We start from the raw sequence: 20,967 nt of genomic DNA on the forward strand, positions 1-20,967 counted from the left end.
AAATATTTCCATTTCATGCTGTTCATTGAAATGTTCTGTTCATCAAAGTATTCTGAAAGTATAAATAAAATCACTTCCATGAAAATTTGAATCACCAAAACTGTTTTCAACATTGATAATAATAAATAATAAATGTTTCTTGAGCAGCAAATCATTATATTAGAAGGATTTCTGTAGGATCATGTGACTCTGAAGACTGGAGTAATGATGCTGAAAACTCAGCTTTGCCTCACAGGAATAAATTATATCTTAAAATATATTCAATTAAAAACAATTATTTTAAATTGTAATAAAATGTCATAATATTACTGTTTTACTGTATTTTTAATCGGTGAGCAAAAATATTATTAAATTATGTACTTAATATTTAAGTTTAATTTCAGCCTAACTTTGAAGAAATGTAGCATGTTACAATTGCCACTGGTCTCCTGTACTGCATCGCCTCACTAAGCTGATTTGTATTTGGAGCATATGTCTGCCGTCTGTTCTCTATTCATTCCTGCCATCATCTCCTGTTTTTCCCAGCTCACCCCTCCATCGCATCCTCTCTAAACTGCTATCTATCTCTTTTCCTGTCTGCTTGCTCCCTGCACAAAACAATGGAGCTTCATCTCCCCATCTTCACTTCAGGTGCCCTAACTTCACTTTTCCAGCAATGCAGATAGCTGGCCAAAAAATTATTTTGTTATTGTTCATTAAAACTAAACTGAAATAGAAAACCTGAATAAAAACATAATATACCAATAAACTATTATAAAACACATTTGTGTGGAATTGCACCTCTTTAGCGTGCGACTGATCCTAAAGCGTTCTGGGAAAGCTGGGGTTAACTCTCAATCAACATCCTTCGTTTGTACGAACTCCATTATCCCGTGATGATTCTTTAACTTTCTGTCAGAAATTATCACCCTCCTCACCTTTACACTCACAGAAACACAGACTCACACACAGGTTTTTCCACGGAAAACTGTGAACGTTAGAAAGGAAGTGGTCTGTTTCGTTTTCTGGCACATTTCCTGTGAAGAAGACTTTTACTGGAAACTAAAACAGGCTGAGAACGGTGTATTTGTGTATGTGTGTGTGTCTGAGTCATTATGCTGGTATGGGCATGCAAGTCAAATCGTGTTAGTTGTTCCCCTTAGGCTATTAGCAGAAAATAAGTATACACCTGGTCATCATCTCTCTTCACATCACCACAAACATACACACAGCAATGAAGCATGATTAACTGTCTTTAACTACTAGTTATGCTAACTGCCAACCCACCTCACCAGTGACGTAGCGTCAGGGCACGCAGGTTATGCAGGTGCATATGGGCCTAGGCAGTTTGGGGGTCCGCCGAGCTGGGGGGAACTTTTACTTGAAATGAATAGAGCCCTGCATGGGCCCGGCCCGGCCCCTTTCTCGGCCCAAGTCCGACTGGATACCATGTCTTTTTTCTCTGTTTTCCCCATTACACAGCTATTAAAATAGTTCAGTTTTGGATTTTAAGAGCAAAGGGGTCATATTTATTTTTGTTTCTTTAATAAGTTACAAAAAAAAAAGAAAAAAACTCTGATTGATTTCAAATTGTTCAGATTTTTTTCACCATGCATTCAAATATTCATGTTTATTTCATGCTGCAAAATGTTAAAGAGGAAAATATCATTGAGTCATATGCAACTTGATATGAGGCGAATTATCTCACACATTAAAAAGCGTAAAAACGCATCTTTTGTTTGATGTTTAAAGACTGAGACTCTGTAGTAACAATGCACAAAGCTGCGATGATTGAGTGTCTTGCGTGCTATAAATAATGAATGGACCAGAAAACGTAAACAAACGTTCCAAGCATTGGCCTAAATAGTTACAATTCACATAACGTTATTTACTTCAGAAAAATCAACAATAGGACCAAATTTAAGTTAACTGAGTTGGAGCCCATAACATTTGGGGGAGCCCATAAAAATTTTTTGCATATGGGCCTGGGGCTGACTAGCTATGGCACTGCATCTCACTTAACCAGCTGTCACTGTGAGTGAGAAGGCAGAGGAACACTGTAAACGGCATTTCATGCGTCTTTACTCACCACTTCCCCCTGCTGGCAAACAAGCCATTTTGAATATTTTTTTTTTTTTTTTTTATTTTTAATAACAGTGAATGGTGGTCAGATGAGATGTTGTCAGGCCATATGTCAGTAAAATTGATAAACAGATTTTCCAGTCTTTTAGCAGTTATACTGTGCTCGTAACACATTGCTCTTCAATTGCATGCACAAATGCAGTGGTGCATGCTGTATATAACTCCTTAAAAGCGTTAAATGAAACCACGAGCATGCAGTGTCATAGTTATGTCTTCATTTAAGTCGGGACATTACCAAAAAGGCGATCAAAGTTGCCTTAAAACCGTGCATGCAAGTATTTGTTTTATATGAGTCAAATTTAAGAACATGTCTCTGAAATGCAGTGTATTGTGTAACTGTCCTGGTATGGAGCAGTCCAGCGCTCTTCCTCATCTAACAAACCCGATTCAACTCCTCAGCTCATTAGTTTAGACTTTAAGAGCTCAGGTGGGTCAGAAAAGGTAAAGAGTTGTGACAAAATGCGATGTGTGTCAGATCCACATCATGTTCAGCAGTGGCAGCTCTTAAAGCAGCTAAAATAATCTAATTATTAGGTATAATATTAGGTATAATAACCAGCTGCTGTGTAGAACAAAAGAAAAAAAACCAGGAAATCAATAACTTTTTTTGTAGCTTTAAGGATTCATTTATATTTAATTAAGACTTTTGTGTTATGTTATGTTATGTTAAAAACAAGTTTCAGGTTTCTTTGATGTATAGAAAGTTGAAAAGAACAGCATTTTTTTAAATAGAAATCTTTCGTAGCATTTTACATTTTCTTTATTGATCAATTGAATGCATCCTTGCTGTATAAAAGTATGCATTTATTTTGAACTGACCCCAAACATTTTGAACGGTAGTGTTTATAAATGTCTTTTAGGTTTGCATTATGTTCTCACTGTGAGTGTCTGTGTATGTGTTATAGATGACGTGTTGTCAAGAGATGCAGGAGAATGTGTAATATGTCTGGAGGAGCTACAGCAGGGAGACACCATCGCTAGACTGCCGTGCCTCTGTATTTATCACAAAAGGTGAGATGGACAGCTACAACACATCAGATTCTCCGTTTTTATTGCACAGTTAAGTGAACCACATGTCTTGCTGACATACTTTTGTAGCTCACATTTGAGATGTTTTCAGATGTTGAAGCACAATCAAAGAAATTTACCACAAGCTCAGTCCCAACCTGGCAAGGCGCAATAAAGTGACAACCGATAAAACCTATCACTTCCAAGTTAATCGTAATATATTTTTGGCCTAACCAGCTGCAACCGGCAAGACATTTGTTACACTTGCTTACATGGTTTCTATATCCAGTCCAGAATCCTGATCTACAAAGCTTTATATTATGTTGGCTGTAATTTAGTCATTTCCTGCACTTTTAGCGAGGACAGCTAAATTATTTAATGCTGGAACTCATTGTGGCACAGGACACTGTGACAATCTTAATAACCATTAGTAGAATCATTTAAAAGCATTATGATAATTGAAAGGTTGTATTTCTGATGTAAATGACATGATTAAAGTTAAACTGAAATTGTTAGCATCTCTTTCATTAGCTGTATAGACTCCTGGTTTGAGATCAACCGTTCCTGCCCTGAACATCCTTCAGACTGACCTCCATCATCTACTTCTGATACCACTGAGAAAGGTGAGCACCATCACACAAATATTCTCAGTATATCTCAATAATCAGATATTTCAAGTGATCATTTTATATTGGAATTTTTGACTTTATCAGACTGTAATTAGCAGCATTATCTCATTACTTCAATGCACCACTTAAATAGACTATAGAAAGCATTTTCCAAAATAGCAACACTTTTTTTAAATCATAAACGCTTGTTAGGAGCATTTTAGACATGTAGTGAATGTGGAAGTAACAATGAAATGTTTTAACTCTTGAGGCCTCTATATATACAATTGTGTTCACGAAGCTCTAGAACCCAGACCACTTGTTATGATTATTATTATTATTGTTTTGCAAATTTAGCACGTTTTTTTTAAGTTCTCTAAAATAACCCATGTTTACAAAGGTCTAAAACTCAGACCACTTCAATAGTATATTATTATTTTAAATTATTAATAATGTTCAAATGTCACAAATAACAGTAATAATATGCAAATGCAAGTTTTTACACTTGTGTCCTCTAAAAAATTCAGCTTTCACAAACATCTAGAACTTAGACAACTCTCCTATTATTAATATTATCAACAATAATAATTATGCATTATTTAAGAAAAATGCTAAGTTAACATATTTGTTTATCTGAAAAACAATGCTACAGTCAGTTATTCTCCTTTGAAAATTTGCGATCCGGGCCGGAATGTCAGTCTTTGTTTTGGTTTGCAAAACCCGCCCACTGCCAGTTTACCCAATTGTATTTCAGCACCCGGGTTGCCAGTTGGTAGAAAACACAGCATATTTCATTTCACTCATCATCCAGTGCGCTTGTTCTTGTTGGTGTCATCAGTCTGGCAACCTGTGTGTGCATCAAGTCTGAGGAGGAGGGGCCGAGTGAAAAAATATTTTGAATTTGGACTGCAACACCTAGTTCAACCACTCGGTGTCAATTCTACATAAAGCACCTTTAAACATGCTTGTGTTTCTATGTATAGATGCACTATATGTCTCCCACACAGCTGACTCACAGCAAACCATGCTTAGACCACCTCTGTCCCACCTCTGTTTTGTGACCCCTGTCACAAACACCCCTGGGCTCAGTATGACTCTCATATTCCATCTTTTTTCTCTTATTTTAGGGCACTTTATGGACCTAAACATGGATATCCTGACACAAAAATAACCAAATAAATCAATCTACCAACCAATTCGATTAAAACCTATGGAAACGGAAATGTGTCATCGCAAAACTGAACCAAACAAAAGCGTTCATCCAGCCAGCGCCGTCATTACCACTTGCAGAATCCCAGAATCTCCTGCCTGCTGTGCTAGAGACTGCTAAACTGCTAATCGGCCCCTTCATGGCAAAACCACCAACACTGGATCTCTGGCTTTGGAAAACGTCTCGCTTTCTTGCCCCCTCTACATACTCTGTGAACTTATCGACATGTGTGTTCAGTCTGTATTCTGACCAGTTCCTCTCTCCTTGTGTATGTTATCAGATGGAAGGAGATGAGGAAGAGGGGGTGGGGCAACACAAGGGGTGGGGCGACAAAATGGGCAGGGCATATGCATAAAACAAGTAGTAAGTAGACCACACTTTGCAAATCGATCCAGTGGCCACACCTGTCCTGTCAATCAAACGAAGCTGATTAGAGGGGTGTGGCAGGGGCGCGGTTTCATACCTGGTTGGTGGGAGGAGTTTTGTGTGTGTGTGCGCGATTCACTCATTAGTGATGTGTTGGACAGCCGGTGGACGTATATTTAGTTATTCTGTGTGTGCATGTGTGTGATCATGTGTCCACAAGTGGGGAAATGTGTAAATTGTTTCCTGTTAGTGCCAGAGGAAGTCCAAGACATCAGCATGTGCATTGTGATGGGGGTTTACGGTCATAAATGGAGAGAAAAATACACTCTCGGTCTGTCTTCAAATGTTTACAATTCACAGCAGATGTCTTTCCCCTAAGGATTCTGAAATGATAAGTAGCTCAAAGTAATTTTCCTAGTTTCATCTGCAATTTTTTGAGCAGTTATTAAAAAGCGCCGACCATAATATTCAGACAGTTTCCCTGTGAAAGCCTTGAGTACGTATTCAGTTTGTGTGTATGTGTGTGTGTGTGTGTGTGATTTCAGCTTCTGTCCATCCTCCCATGTTTTCTCTATGTGACCGACCAGCTTGCGTCTGGAAAGCTAATGTTGCTTCACTACTGTATGTAAAGCTCAGATATACTGGTGTGGATCTATTACAAGATCATTTCTATGATCTGCATTAACTTTTTATTTTTGAAAAATCTGTGAGAAACCTCACGAGAGATCTATTTAACCTTCAGGATGCCTCTGTCTACTGTATAAACAGCAAGCACTGTTAGAAAATAATGTTGCTGTAATTGTAAAAAAACAAAAACATTTAAAACAAATGAAAAAAAGGGAAAGGAGTAAAATGAAAAAGGTAGAAAAAATAACCGCAAGAAAATATATGACAACCTATTACTTTTTGTGTTGGATAGTTTTTTTTTCTGCTTTGTGCCTGTAAATGAGGGCATACAAACACCATCCATCAACACAATGGATAACAATTTCTCCTCACCTTTTAAAACAAATCAAACAAATAATAAAAACAGAGTCAGGTAGCGTAGTACTATTTTGTTCAGCGTGGGCTGCGGAAAGCGACTCGGCACTCTCGAAAAACCCAGCCTTTTCTTATTTTTGCGTTCAAGTCAAGTCATTTTGTATGTTTTTCTTTTCTTTTTTTCCAGGGACATGAACGGATGCCTGTTTCTAGGAGTGTACAAACTAAGTGTCTGATGATTTCGATGTGCAATCTGTGGGACAAGTAATAATGATAATGATCATAAATATAATTAAAACAAGATGAAATAAGACCAGATGTTGCTTTCTTTTATCGACAAGTCCACTGCAAACACACAAAAAGGGACAAATAAATTCAAAAACAGTCATTTAAGAAAGAACAAGAAACAAAATCATTTGGTGTATTCAATTTATTTTCAGTTATTAAAATGCATTTTCTGTATCACATTTATCTTATCAGTCCTCGTTTTGAGTTCTGCTTCACAGATTCTGTTTTTAGAAGCAAATCTATCTATATAAATAAATACATTCACAGGAATCTAGAAGGGCAAATGGCCCAAATAAGCACAAGTTTGCCAAGGCAAAATTATTTCACTCTAATTCATATTTAAGTCGTTCTTTTGCCCCATGCAAAAGAAAAGGATGGAATAATTATTTTTCAAGGTTCTTAGAAAATATAGCCCTGTACATTAATACTTTCTATTAACAATAATACTACATAAGAATTTATTTAAATCAAATGCACTTTAACAAAATTTATATTTTGCATGTGCAGATTTTAAAAACACTCTAGTCTAAATCATTATCATTCTTAAATCTAACACAAACCTCATTCTCCTGACCTCTAGTGGTCAAAGCCTATTACAGAATATCTTCTTCAGTGTTCTGTGTTAGTTTGCGATTAATTATAACACCTTTCCAGGATTCATTAGGTTTTTGGGGTCCAGAGTGGCTTTGATGCCCAGCATGACCTCCATGGCCAATGAACCGACCTCTTCTCTGAGCAGAGCCCGCTTTCCTAGACCAATCCCGTGTTCACCAGTACAAGTTCCATCCATCGCCAGTGCCCTCCTGCATAGGGAAAGACAACGAGAAAATAAATTCATCCACTGTAATTGTTACTAGCAATAAATAGGTTGAAATCATTAACACATCTGGTCATCTTGATCAGTTCAGATGCTTGGAATCACCAGATCTGACACTGTTCCCCCCATAAAACCTCAGTGTGGCTGGCAGACTGGAAAAACATGTTTAACAGTCGGAGTCTGCAACCACCGAAAGACCAATGTTTCCTTTAGGAAGTAGAATCTCTGCAACTGCGCTGTCTGTCTAGTCCAATTCATATTCCCAGGTGTTTCCACCTCCACATTCTCCAATTAAATGATGAAGACTGGTCTCAGGGGCTCCCTGGAAAGAAAATCCAACACCTACTCATCCTGTTCATGCAGGTTCTCACTGTTCAACATGACAAGGTACACCTTGTATTATATACTTTAGCCACAATTTGTAATGCAATAGGACAAGTCCGAATGATTTTGTGAAGTAAGTGAAATTATGGACCATAAAAATTAAACTGTGCAATTCCTATTTAGTCGTAAATTTGAAAGTAATGTGTTACTTTACTAGTTACTTGGAAAAAGTCATCTGAATACATAACTCATGTTCCTTCCCCAACAATGTTAATGAAGGGCACAGATTTAGATTTTTTTTTAGCTTGAAACTAAAATTCCATCCATTCTGAGGAAGTAAAACATGATTAATATTTTGATAGAATTTTAGAAGTCATAGTTTTCCTTTGTTGTGTGTCTCTTAGCAACGAGGAGTACGTTTCTGCCTGAGTTTCTCGCATTCGGAACAATTTGAAAGTCCTCAGTCGTTTGGTATACGATGCTTAGTTTCCAGCCTTTAATTGAACCCAGCACATGAGTCCTTTAACAGACAGAAGGTTTTTGAAACGGAATTGACAGAACAGATTCATCTAAAAAGGCCTGGCCAAGTTTTTCTACACTTCCAGGTAACTAGCCTGAAATCCATTTCAATTTCGTCACATTGTTCTGCTTAAGTTTCCACACAAATTCAGCTCAATAACATGCAAACACTCCTTTGTCAGTTAATATGGCTATAGTTTTTACAAACTTGTGCTTTAACAGTAAATTCATGTCTGTCGTTAGGGCAAGGGCACATAAAGGGCAAGTCTAACTCCATTTGCTTCTATCAGGAAGAACTTTTGAGTATCAAGCCAGCCAGGTTTCATGAAGCAAATGAGAACTCCGTTTTTATCTTCTCTTTGGCTGCTGGTCGGCGCCAATCACTCGTCCATTGTATCAGACAGAGACTGCACTTTACCCATAATGACTTAAGGCAGGTAGGGCCTTTATTATTTGAGCTTGTTTCCAAAGCCAGACACTAGACCCTATATGTCTGTCATTGTCAATAGACACTCTTCAAATGGCAGAAGACACTGAGAAAGAATCCTGATATTGATTGCTACACAAAACAAAACTGACAATGTACAGAAAAGCTGCAGCAAAGACCCATTCGGCTATCTCAGATCATCACTATAAGAGAGCAAAACTGCTGAAAGGAATAACATAGAAATACCTGGCTAGTCTCTCAGTGAAGGAGTGAACCCTTTGCACCTCGTCTGGGTCATTAGGATCCAGTACTATTAAACAATGGAAGTTTCCATCACCCACATGACCTGCAATAGGACCTATAGTAGGAAAAATATAAATATATTATATCAGCAGTTAAAAACAGTTCTCAACATTAAATGAGAAAATCAAACTTGGTAAACTACCGGTAATATTGTTTCTGATTAGATCTTCTTTTGTCTCCACTATAATCTGAGGCAGTCGTGAGATTGGCACACAGACATCCGTAGAATATGCCTGTAAGAAAATGAGTACATTTTTGTGTTGAGTACTGAATATGTAATTCTTTTTTTACTTGATATTCATCAAACGCCATTTGATGGCTGTTTTCTCTAAATAGACTTTAACTGTGGCTGTGTGATGATTTCATAACTTTGCTCTGTTTGCTTGAGCATTCTGACTAGCCCAAAATAGCAACTGGTTCAGCCAATGGTGTGAGTTTGGGGCGGGGCTATTGGTTTTGCTGACCTATGGCAGAATGTTTGGGAAACCTGTTATCAAATATATATATGTACTGTTATGAACAGACTGACTGGCATAAGAAATAAAAATATGATTTATATTATTGTTTTAGTACATTCTAATACAGTTATTATTATATTACTTTTAGTAAGTTTTTATTAATTCGATTTTTTGTCTTCACTGTAACATGAGGTACTTGAGAGAGCACTCATAAATATGTAGAATTTCCTGAAAATGTGTGTAATATTTTTTATGTTTATTTTAATGTTACTTTGTCCTAATAGAACTTTAAATTCATTCATAACTATAATTAAGCCATTTGTTGGCTAATTGTCCTTAATAAAATGCGTCTCTGTGGTGCTAATAAAACACAGCTGTTTGTTTGAGTGTTCCGAGCAGCCCAGCATAGCAACAGTGGTTCAACCAATGATGTGAGGGGCTATCTGTTTGGTTGACCAATAGGAGTGTTTGGGAAACCTCTTTTATAACAGTCATTCTTTTTACAATGCACAATTGCAAAATAAAATAAGAACAAAAGCATGATAATTGTGCAATAATAAAAAGTCCATTAGTCAATATTAAATGTATATTCTAAGTTACAAGTAAATAAACAGCACTTGTCTGAATCAAAATCATCTTGCAGTGAATGTTCTCACCTTACATCCAGGCCTCAGGGCCAGGGCAGCGTACCACGCATCATGACGGGCTTTCCACAGCCGACCACGGGTCTCCTCATCTTCTGCCCAGGCAAAGTCTGAGCCTCCGTTGTCCCGCGTGATCTCCTCTGAACACACAGAACATGATTCTGTCATGATGTCACATTCTTTCACGTGCATTATCTGGATATTCAGCTCATTTCAGGAATGAAATAACTATACGAAGCATTTCACAATGCAGTTCATATTGGTTTTGTACAGCATACAACATTTATAGTTCATGCTAGATTTGTAGTGCATTTAAAATAATGTGGCTGTGTCCATATTGCTGTAATTTAATAATATGTACTTAATTCAATGAAGAACTCGACTGCTGATTAAGTATGGTCAATAGGTAGACGTGTCATATACGAAAAACAACTGCGGAAATGTATAGGGAACAAGCCTCTAAAAAAAGAACCTAAACAATTAGTATGCAAACACTGGCCTCAAGAGCACTGTTAAAATACTGTTAATAAAAACTACTGTTTCTGCAGAAATTAGATGTATGTTTTATCCACATATACCTGTGATGGACACCTGCTCCTTCATGCTTTGGGAGCTCCCGTGGAACTCCAGAAAGAGGGTGGGAGTGACCGCATAGGACAGGTTGTTGAAGCGATTGCATGCATTTATCATCACGTCGTCCAGGAACTCTGCAAACAGAATGTAACAGCAAAGATTAAGTCTTGTGAAGCCTTTGTGGGTAGAAAGTCAAGGCTTTAAAATCAATGCCTCAGTGCAGCCTCGATTTAAAAAAATCTAAGAGAGCGGTCATGCCTGATTACTCATAAATTGGATGGAGCTACTGGTGGAATATTTTTCCCTGAGTGGACTGCAAAAGAAGAAACACATTGTGGTTCTGAGAACCAAGCAAGCAATTCATTAAACCCTTGACTGCGCTCTGTGTTGACTATGAATAAGGAATGGTGTTTCCTTCTGAATTAATGTTTATGTTATTGCAAAAGACTTTAGTGAATAGATCAGAATAAAAAGAATATAGTTCTGCACTAAATCGGACAGCTTAGCATGAATGTAGGTTTGAGCTCCACAGTCTGTGATTTTACAAATTCACAACACAGGAGACCAAGTGTTCTTTTGTTACGTTAATGCCAACAGAGGCAGCAAACTAAGCACATTGTGACCAGTGTTCCTGTGGTAGAGCATTGCGTCAGCAGCACAAAAGGTTGTGGGTTCGATTCCCAGGGAACACGTCAGGTAAAAAAAATTTTTTAGCCTGAATGCACTGTAAGTCGCAAGCATCTGCTAAATGCATACATTTTATGTAATTTAATGTGCTTCAAACAACGCTCACCAATGCGGGCAATGGCCACTCCAGCTTGCAGGATCTGAACTGTGCTGTCCACCGCTGATTGGACGGATGGAAAGGAGCAGACAGCTGACACCATACTTTCAGGAATACCATACAACCGAAGCGTGGCTTTGGTGATAATACCCAAAGTTCCCTCTGAGCCCACGAAAAGGTTTGTCAGGTTGTAACCGGCAGATGTTTTTCTGAAAGGGTGTTGCATCAAAAGTGGGAAATGAAATGCAGACAACAAAAGATTTAGTTTAAAAGATGCTTTGATTGTGTTACGCCCTGTGGACGTATTTGTGAATTGTGCGCTCTTGGGAGAGTGTCACCTACTGGGCAAGTTAGGCATTGCATGTTTTCTTCTCTTGCTCTTTCTGTCTCTCTCCGTTATAGATCGCTAATTGGATTCCAGCTGATGTCCATCATTCATCAGTACTGAGTGAACGCTACAGAGATCCAAGGTGTATAAGATGGCAAAGAAACAATGCTGGAGGACTGACGGCTATGCGCTCACTCTTTGTCCTGATCCAGATTGGTGTTATTTTGTGTATCTCAGTGTGACCAAGTGTGGTCTTTATTACCTCTTAACCTTGTGAATGAAGTTGTCAATTACAAACTATGAGAGAGCGTGTGAACGTTATGGTGGGTGTGTTTATGATTCTTTTGTGATATTTTCTAAGTTATGTAAATACCTTTGTTTATCTTTCTTAGGAAGCGGTAGGGAGAGGGTGCCATTTTCTTTGAGTATAAAATTTTGTTTATGTTTATGGTAGACAGGGAGATAGGTAAGACTCTGTCATTTCTTTTCTTTTTTTTTAGTTAAGGTTATTTAGAGTTTCCGTGTTTAGTTAGAGGTTTTTGTTTGTTATGTTGGCCTGGCCCTCTCCTGAAGATTTGCTTCCTTTTTAAAGTTACTTTGCTTAATTTTGTGTTTGTGCTTTTCTGGATCAGGGGATTGATGTGACCGTCAGACTTTTTTTTTTAATCTTTACATTTTGTTACGACTTCATTTATAACCCCTAGACTAATAGTGAGGTTCGTAACAAGTGGGGGCTCGTCTGGTTTTTTTTTTTTGCGAAGTGAGTTAGTTTATTTTTCGGATCGCAAATTGGAAGTTTTTCTCTGTTTGTCCAAAACTGAAGTCTGTTTGTACGATCGTGATTCCATGGGTCGCGGTTTGTATATTGTGAGTATTTTTTCTCTCTTCCTCTAACGTTTTGACTGTTTTCATCTGTGGGTGGGGAAGGAGTAAAGAAGGGAAACGTAGAAATAATGGAATTCGATTTAACAGCGTTTACTCTCATGCCCACGATCGAAGTCTTTAATAGATGTAGGAATTCTTCGATATTCGTATTGAGAGGGAGGCCACTAAACAAGTGCTTAAACAAGATCTTCATGAGAAATTGGCAACTGCAGGTATTTTACCTAAACAATCTGGTGATGAGGATGAGTTGGTAGTGGATCCTGAAGAGGCAAGTCCAAATTTTGATTCTGTGCCTCAGGATCCAAAGATTGCTTTAAAATTGAAAGAGATGGATCTTTTAATTAAGAAGCAAGAATGCGAGGCGGAGATGATTAGGTTTCGCATATTAGAAAAACAGGCGGAAAGAGATATTGAGATCCGTAAATTGAATTTGGAATCTGAGCGGTTGGCCCAAAAGCCAATTCCAGTTCCCCGTATTCGGGGTAGTTCCATATCCTCACCCGTAAATAGCACTGTAACTGAAGATTTTTCTAGATCTACTGCTAATAGAATTGCTAGTAAACTAAAATGGCCAAAAGAGATGTGGGCTTTGCTGTTGCAATGCAGTCTAACAGGGAAAGCTCAAGAGGTTTGCTCGGCCTTACCTATTGAAGGTTCCCTTGACTATGAAACTGTAAAGTCTGCTGTTTTGAGGGCATATGAGTTGGTCCCAGAGGCTTATCGGCAGAAGTTTCGGGGGCATATGAAAACAGTCAAACAAACTTTTGTTGAATTTGTGAGAGAAAGAGTGCTTTTTGAAAAGTGGTGTCTTTCTAGCAAGGTTACATCCCTGGAGGAAATACAGGAGTTAATCTTGTTAGAAGAGTTTAAAAATTGCGTTCCACCTAACATTGTTGTGTATTTAAACGAACAGATGGTCACTTCTCTAGCTGATGCTGCAGTTTTGGCAGACGAATTTGTGCTGACACACAAGAATGTTTTTTCTTTTGGTGCAACTGTCAAAATGCAGGCGGAAAATTCGGTGCAGCGTGTTGCACGTCCGTTTAAAAATGAAATAACTCGTAAATCAAATGGGGGTGCTGACAAGCGAGTTTGTTTCTTTTGCCTCGATTCAAATCATCTGATTGCGGATTGTAGAAAGCAGAAGCAGAAGAGTGGTGCTTATAAGACAAAAAATGTTGCACTTGTTGATTCCGTACAATCTAACACAGATAAAGAGATGTATCAGCCTTTTTTGTTTAGGGGTACTGTCTCGTTATCGTGTGATTCTGAGTTTAAGCCTGTAACAATTCTGCGTGATACGGGGGAAGCTCAATCGTTTATATCTGCAGGAATCTTGCCTTTTTCCGATACTACTTTTACTGGTCAGGAAGTATTGGTACGTGGAATTGAGATGTGTTTTGTGAATGTACCACTTCATATTGCATACTTGAAATCTGATATTGTTAGTGGGGTAGTCAACTTGGCTGTGCGTGAACAGTTACCTGTAGAGGGTGTTGACTTGATTCTGGGGAATGATCTTGCAGGTGGCATAGTTTTCCCTACACCTATTGTGACCTGCATGCCTAATACTTCCCAAAACGATGATTTAGCTGAGAAGTTTCCGTCTGTGTTCCCCTCTTGTGTGGTTACTCTTGCTCAAGCACAGAAGTTTAAAGAAATAGTAGATCTGTCAACCTCTTTTATAGCTAATGACGTGCCTAAGACTGTGGAATGTGCTCTGTTTATACCACCAGATTCTGATGTTGATGTACCTTCTGGGAGGGAGGAGGGTGAAATGGAGACTTCCTTGAAGGTGGGGAGAGACTCTTTAGCTGTTGCACAGAGAGCAGACCCTTCTTTGGCCAAGTGCGTAAAGGCTGTTGAGAATAGTGTCCATGATTCTAATTCAGGGGTGGTTTACTTTTGGGAGGAGGGCTTGCTGATGCGCAGATGGAAACCACAGAAGGAAGAGCTTGGCTGGCAGGAGGTGCAGCAAATAGTTTTGCCATCTACTTATCGGCAACAGGTTTTGAAACTTGCCCATGAGAATTTCTTTCTGGACATGTTGGTATAACTAAAACCTATTACCGCATTTCTAGATACTTTTTCTGGCCTGGACTTAAGAACTCTGTTTCTAAATACTGTAAGTCATGCCATGTCTGCCAGATGGCAAGCAAGCCGAATCAGAAAATTCCTCCTGCACCCCTTTGTCCTATTCCTGTTGTAGATGATCCATTTGACCAACTGATTATTGACTGTGTCGGACCACTGCCAAAAGGGAAAGCAGGACATCAGTATATTTTCACAATAATATGTGCGACAACCCGTTTTGTTGAAGCAATTCCATTACGTACATTGAGGGCTAAGGTGGTGGTAAAAGAGCTTCTTAAGTTCTGTACTACGTTTGTATTACCAAGGATTATACAGAGTGATCAGGGCTCGAATTTTACCTCCAAGGTTTTCAGGCAGGCTCTAGGGATGCTGGGTATTGGCCACCAAATGTCTAGTGCCTATCATCCCGAATCCCAGGGGGCCTTGGAAAGGTTTCACCAAACCCTCAAAGCGATGTTGCGACGTTATTGTATCGAGACTGGTAGAGACTGGGCTGAGGGTCTTCCTTATTTGATGTTTGCAACCAGAGAGACTGTACAGGAGTCTCTTGGTTTCAGCCCTGCTGAACTCGTGTTTGGGCACACTATGCGGGCTCCGTTAAAATTATACTAATAAAATTATACTATTACTAATAAAGTGATCAGTTGTTAAGCCAGCCATCTAGATCTGTGCCTGTTGATGAGTATGTTACCTCCATCCGTGAAAAGCTAGGTGAAGCACGAGACCTGGCTAAGTTACATCTGTCTGAAACTCAGTTAAAAATGAAAGAACGTTTGATGTAAAAAGTGTAAAACGAGACTTTTCACCTGGTGATCAGGTTTTAGTTTTGCTGCCAATGCCTGGGTCGATTCTGCATGCCAAATTTGCTGGTCCGTATTTGATTGAAAGGAGGTTGAATGAAACCAACTATGTTGTTGCTACACCGGACCGAAAGTGCAAGAATCGTGTATGTCATGTGAATCGCCTTAAAGCTTATGTGAGTAGAACATCATCTGATAACAATAGCAAGCAGGTTGATTCTCTCTTAACTTGTGCTGCTGCTACTGTGAGTGTAATAGCTATGTCCTCTACGGACGAGGATGAACTGTAAGGCGGAGGCTTTCCTATTTCTCCCACCCGCCTTCAAAATTCTGCTATATTACAAGATCCCTCTTGTTTTTTCACATCTGACTGCAGAACAGTCTCATGACTTGTTGGAGTTGAGTACTTTTTCTATCTTGTTTAGTGATGTCCCCGGTAGAACATCTGTCTGTGCTCGTGACATTGATGTGGGGAATGCCAAACCAATAAAACAACACCCTTACAGACTAAATCCACGAAAGCGGGAAGTTATAAAAGTAGAAGTTGACTACCTGTTAAAACATGGTATGGCCGTGCCCAGTCAGAGCCCATGGAGCTCTCCCTGCTTGCTGGTACCTAAACCAGATTCCACCTTCGATTTTTTTACGGATTACCGTAAAGTCAATAATGTAACAAAGCCTGACTCCTTTCCTCTTCCTAGAATTGAAGACTGCGTGGATAAAGTAGGTTCAGCTAAATATGTTACTAAGTTGGATTTATTGAAGGGATATTGGCAGGTGCCCCTCACTAAACGAGCCTCTGAGATATCTGCATTTGTAACCCCTGATAGCTTTCTACAATACACTGTTTTAGCTTTTGGGATGAGAAATGCACCTGCTACATTTCAGAGGATGATGCATCAAGTTCTTTTGGGAGTCTCAAATTGTGAAGTGTACCTAGATGACATTGTGATTCATTCAGATGATTGGGTACAACACTTAGAAACTCTTAGAGAAGTTTGTAGTCGTTTAAGGACTGCTTCATTGACACTGAATCTGGCAAAGTGTGAATTTGCTAAAGGTACAATTACCTATTTGGGTAAGCAAGTTGGTCAGGGACTGGTAAAACCAATTGATGCTAAAATAGCAGCTATTCTTCAGTTTCCTGTTCCATCTAATAAACGTGAACTAAGACGTTTTCTGGGGATGAGTGGTTACTATCGAGCTTTTTGTTCAAATTTTTCCACCTTGGTCTGTCCACTCACAGATCTCCTCAGTATAAAACGAGAGTATGTGTGGTCTGCTGAATGTCAACTTGCCTTTGAAGCAGCAACGGATCTTCTTTGTCAGGCTCCTGTTCTCTCTGCACCTGATTTTACAAGGACTTTCAAATTACAGGTGGATGCGAGTGACAATGGTGCTGGAGCTGTATTGTTACAGGAGGATCAAGCTTGTGTTGAACATCCTGTCTCCTATTTTTCTAGAAAGTTCATTGGAGCTCAACGGAATTATAGTGTAATTGAAAAAGAGGCCCTTGCACTGTTATTAGCTCTCAAGCATTTTGATGTGTACCTGGGTAGTAGTATTAGTCCTATTGTGGTATATACTGATCATAATCCCCTGGTGTTCCTTTCTCGTATGTCAGGTGCTAATCAACAGTTGTTACGGTGGTCTCTTACTCTACAAGAGTACAGCTTAGATATTCGTCACAAGAAGGGGGTGGAGAATGTTATGGCAGATGCCCTTTCAAGAAGTTAAGAGTGGTACCCGATTAATGTATCCACCATCCAGGAGATGTTTGGGTTGACGTCTTTTATTTTGTTTCTTATTTTTATTTATTTATTTTTGCATTCTTAGTGGTGGGGGTGTTACGCCCTGTGGACGTATTTGTGAATTGTGCGCTCTTGGGAGAGTGTCACCTACTGGGCAAGTTAGGCATTGCATGTTTTCTTCTCTTGCTCTTTCTGTCTCTCTCTCCGTTATAGATCGCTAATTGGATTCCAGCTGATGTCCATCATTCATCAGTACTGAGTGAACGCTACAGAGATCCAAGGTGTATAAGATGGCAAAGAAACAATGCTGGAGGACTGACGGCTATGCGCTCACTCTTTGTCCTGATCCAGATTGGTGTTATTTTGTGTATCTCAGTGTGACCAAGTGTGGTCTTTATTACCTCTTAACTTTCTGAATGAACTTGTCAATTACAAACTATGAGAGAGCGTGTGAACGTTATGGTGGGTGTGTTTGATTCTTTTGTGTTATTTTCTAAGTTATGTAAATACCTTTTGTTTATCTTTCTTAGGAAGCGGTAGGGAGAGGGTGCCATTTTCTTTGAGTATAACATTTTGTTTATGGTTGACAGGGAGATAGACAAGACTCTGTCATTTCTTTTCTTTTTTTTTAGTTAAGGTTATTTAGAGTTTCCGTGTTTAGTTAGAGGTTTTTGTTTGTTATGTTGGCCTGGCCCTCTCCTGAAGATTTGCTTCCTTTGTTATTAATAAATTAAGTTACTTTGCTTAATTTTGTGTTTGTGCTTTTCTGGATCAGGGGATTGATGTGACCGTCAGACTTTTTTTTTTATCTTTACATTTTGTTACGACTTCATTTAACCCCTAGACTAATAGTGAGGTTCGTAACGATTGTAATTTTTGCAGTCATACCTTGGACGACGCCCCTTCCCTGCTGTGTGGAGGACCGTTCCATCTGCTAGAACCACCTCCAGGTTCAGGACGTTCTCGCGCATGGTGCCATAACGGACTGCGTTGGTGCCCGATGCGCTAGTTGCAGCCATTCCGCAGAGAGATGCGTCGGCACCTGGATCTGTGGAAATGTTTTTCTTAACCATTAATCATTTCCAATAATATAACACATACAGTATGGCAGATAAGGCCAAGTTAAATATTAAATTAGGCTTGAATTATTCTGTGTATTTAAACATCCAATCAGTGTTATTTTGGTATGACTGACATGCTTTTGAATTAGATTTTATTTTTATTTTTTTATTTATGCTTTAGTAATTTAGTTGATTTAGTTGTTTTTATTACTTCAAAAAAAACTGCTATATAGTTTTATTATTTTTTATTTATTGTGTTTAGTTTAATTTTAGTACTTACACTTATAACATTTATTTCAACAACTTTTTTTATGGTATGCATCCAATCAATTTGATTTATGTGATCTATTATGTACCCATAATGCACAGAGATTAGACTAACCTACAGGAAACCAGAGGCCAGTATCACGCAGGTATGAGTTCAGGCCTTTGCGCGTCACACCTGGCTCCACCGTCACGTCAAAATCCTCTTGGTGAAGATCAAGGACCTGTTCCATCTTCCTCAGACTGAAACACACTCCACCCTAAAAAATACACACAGTTATGTCAAATCGTGTCATAGAAATTGACATGCAAAAATTTTTCTATTTTTATATACATTCTTGGATGTTTACAAAAGAAAACGTATTCAAAATATCTAAAAAAAATAAGGTCAAAATTAAGGTTAGGCTTGAACTCGAAAAGTGGCACAGTCAAATCTTTTTCTCTTTTTTTATACTGGACAAACCTTCACAGCACCAACACCTCCCTCCAGGCCTGTCCCTGTGCCAAATGGGATTATGGGTAGTTGGTGTTGGTGACAAATTTTGGCAAGAGCACTGACCTCCTCTACAGACCGAGGAAACACCACCACATCTGGTGGTCGGCATCTGACATGGCAAGACAAAATACCATGAACATATAAAAAAAACAATATGCAAATCAAATTTAAATGTGATATAAAGTCATGATGAAATGGAAGTCTTATCTCAGATCTTATTGTGGCGTCCATCTGAGTGTAATGGGTTAATATATATAAACTGCTGCACTGTTTGCATAGGATTAAGAAGCAGGTGACTCTCAGGTATGGCAGTGAAATCTCACCTGTGCACAGACTCATCCCTGCCATGCTGTTCTCTGACCGCTGAGGCGACAGACACACCTTCATCTCCACTAACACAGCGAAAAGCTGAAACGACCTGCTCCACAGCTCCAGCCTAGAATGAACAATGTGAGAAATATACAGAATGTTTACCTGCATTTCTCTGGTGACAAGTAATTTTTATATAAATATAAATATATATATATATATATATATACATATATATATATATATATATATATAAACAGATTTTTTTTTTCATTTCAATATTTATTTATTTATTTTAACAGTTTTTAATTTCTCGTGCTTTGTTATCCGGACTGTGGACCTTAGTGACCTCGTATTTTATTATTTCTTAGAATTACGTAACAATGAACAGGATTGATCCCAGGCTTACTTGAGCTGAATATGTCCTGCACCTCCCGCAAATAAACGGCAGCCGTGAAGTGAAGCGTAGGGCTTGTCTGAACAATGTCATTTTCCACTTCTTACCAAATCCGTTCTGAAATGACCAACCTTTTATACATATCGTCAGTTGTTAAGAGCTTGTATAAAATTTCCTTCCGGATCAGTATAACGGCGTCACGCTTCGTCTGAACCCTCAAGCCCCGCCCCTTGATGAGGAATTCTGCTTTGGAGAACGCTTAGCTTATGAATATTAACTGCTTAACGTGACGTCCCCACGGTAGGTTCATCTGATTTGCTGAAAGAACGAATGTGTATGAATATCAAAATAGTTAGACTTGGTGCTTGTTTTTATACAGTCTATGTGCTTCACAGAGCCTAATGTTTCTAGCCTGATGTGATTAATATTCATAAGCTAAACTTTATCATAGTTCGTTAACTTTATCATAGTTCGTTAGATAATAGGTTTATTTTTTTATTCTCAGGAATGTTCTATTATGTTTTCAGACATGATAAAGTACTGTATATTCGACTATATAAAACCGTTATTTTTTTTGCAATGTAGTTTATAGTTATTAGAGAATAAACCACAAGGTGGCAGTACTACTTCACACAGACAGCCCTCTGTTTTGACAAGTAGACATCAGATTCATGGACCCAATATTATTTGGGAAAAAAATTTAATAATCCAAATATGGATACATATGTCTTGTGGATTTCTCAGAGTTTACTTTATTTCGATGCTTATTTTAAAATGGTTTAAATAGTAACTGCTGCTCCTTCGGTCTTCCAATATACAACTAATATGTCCTACTCTGATGCACCATTTCATAAACTTATAAAAATTAAACACCCATCCCAAGACTTAAGGAGACTTTTAGTTTTGAAATTAGACTTAATTTTGAACTTGTGAATATTTTTCTTCTTCGCTTATGCAATAAAATAAACAAAAATATGCCACACGGGATGTTGTCATTTTGACAAAATAAATCCATAATCATACCTGCATGATGACATTGTGCACGTGTCACCGTATATCTCAATGTAGAAATGCCCCCAGGTACTGTGAGGTTGTGCTAAATCAGCTCAGTCGACCTTATTAATTTGTCAGTGTACTTTTGAATTTACATA

General features: G+C 38.4%; 2 protein-coding genes across 2 annotated transcripts in view; one reads left to right on the forward strand and one right to left on the reverse strand.

The window, feature by feature from the left end:
- Window positions 1–6,607, forward strand: part of LOC132133827 (E3 ubiquitin-protein ligase znrf1) — a 29,275-nt gene extending 22,668 nt beyond the window's left edge. The window contains exons 3-5 of the mRNA XM_059546822.1: window positions 3,027–3,132; window positions 3,661–3,752; window positions 4,865–6,607. Coding sequence (XP_059402805.1) covers window positions 3,027–3,132; window positions 3,661–3,718 — 164 coding nt within the window. The 3' untranslated portion in view covers window positions 3,719–3,752; window positions 4,865–6,607. The remainder of the gene's footprint in view (window positions 1–3,026; window positions 3,133–3,660; window positions 3,753–4,864) is intronic.
- A 102-nt stretch (window positions 6,608–6,709) lies between these two features.
- Window positions 6,710–20,037, reverse strand: LOC132133826 (probable D-lactate dehydrogenase, mitochondrial). The gene is made up of 11 exons (XM_059546821.1): window positions 19,829–20,037; window positions 19,434–19,546; window positions 19,078–19,219; window positions 18,733–18,874; window positions 18,178–18,337; window positions 11,441–11,640; window positions 10,653–10,781; window positions 10,087–10,214; window positions 9,115–9,205; window positions 8,916–9,027; window positions 6,710–7,385 (listed from the first exon to the last, which is right to left on the reverse strand). Exons 1-11 carry the CDS (start codon window positions 19,907–19,909, stop codon window positions 7,220–7,222), a joined length of 1,464 nt encoding a protein of 487 aa, XP_059402804.1. The 5' UTR covers window positions 19,910–20,037; the 3' UTR covers window positions 6,710–7,219.
- Between the last annotated feature and the right edge of the window lie 930 nt (window positions 20,038–20,967).

Source organism: Carassius carassius, chromosome 50 (assembly GCF_963082965.1).
Source record: "Carassius carassius chromosome 50, fCarCar2.1, whole genome shotgun sequence".
In the NCBI taxonomy this organism is placed as follows: domain Eukaryota; kingdom Metazoa; phylum Chordata; class Actinopteri; order Cypriniformes; family Cyprinidae; genus Carassius; species Carassius carassius.

What these genes read in the sequence shown, in the direction of transcription:
- LOC132133826 (XM_059546821.1), bottom strand. Translation starts at nt 19,909, where the DNA reads ATGACATTGTTCAGACAAGCCCTACGCTTCACTTCACGGCTGCCGTTT. An exon ending in GGGAAGGGGCGTCGTCCAAG is followed by an intron (nt 11,641 to 18,177) that starts GTATGACTGCAA and finishes ACACCCTTTCAG; the next exon opens with AAAAACATCTGCCGGTTACA. An exon ending in AGTGGCCATTGCCCGCATTG is followed by an intron (nt 10,782 to 11,440) that starts GTGAGCGTTGTT and finishes TTCTGTTTGCAG; the next exon opens with AGTTCCTGGACGACGTGATG.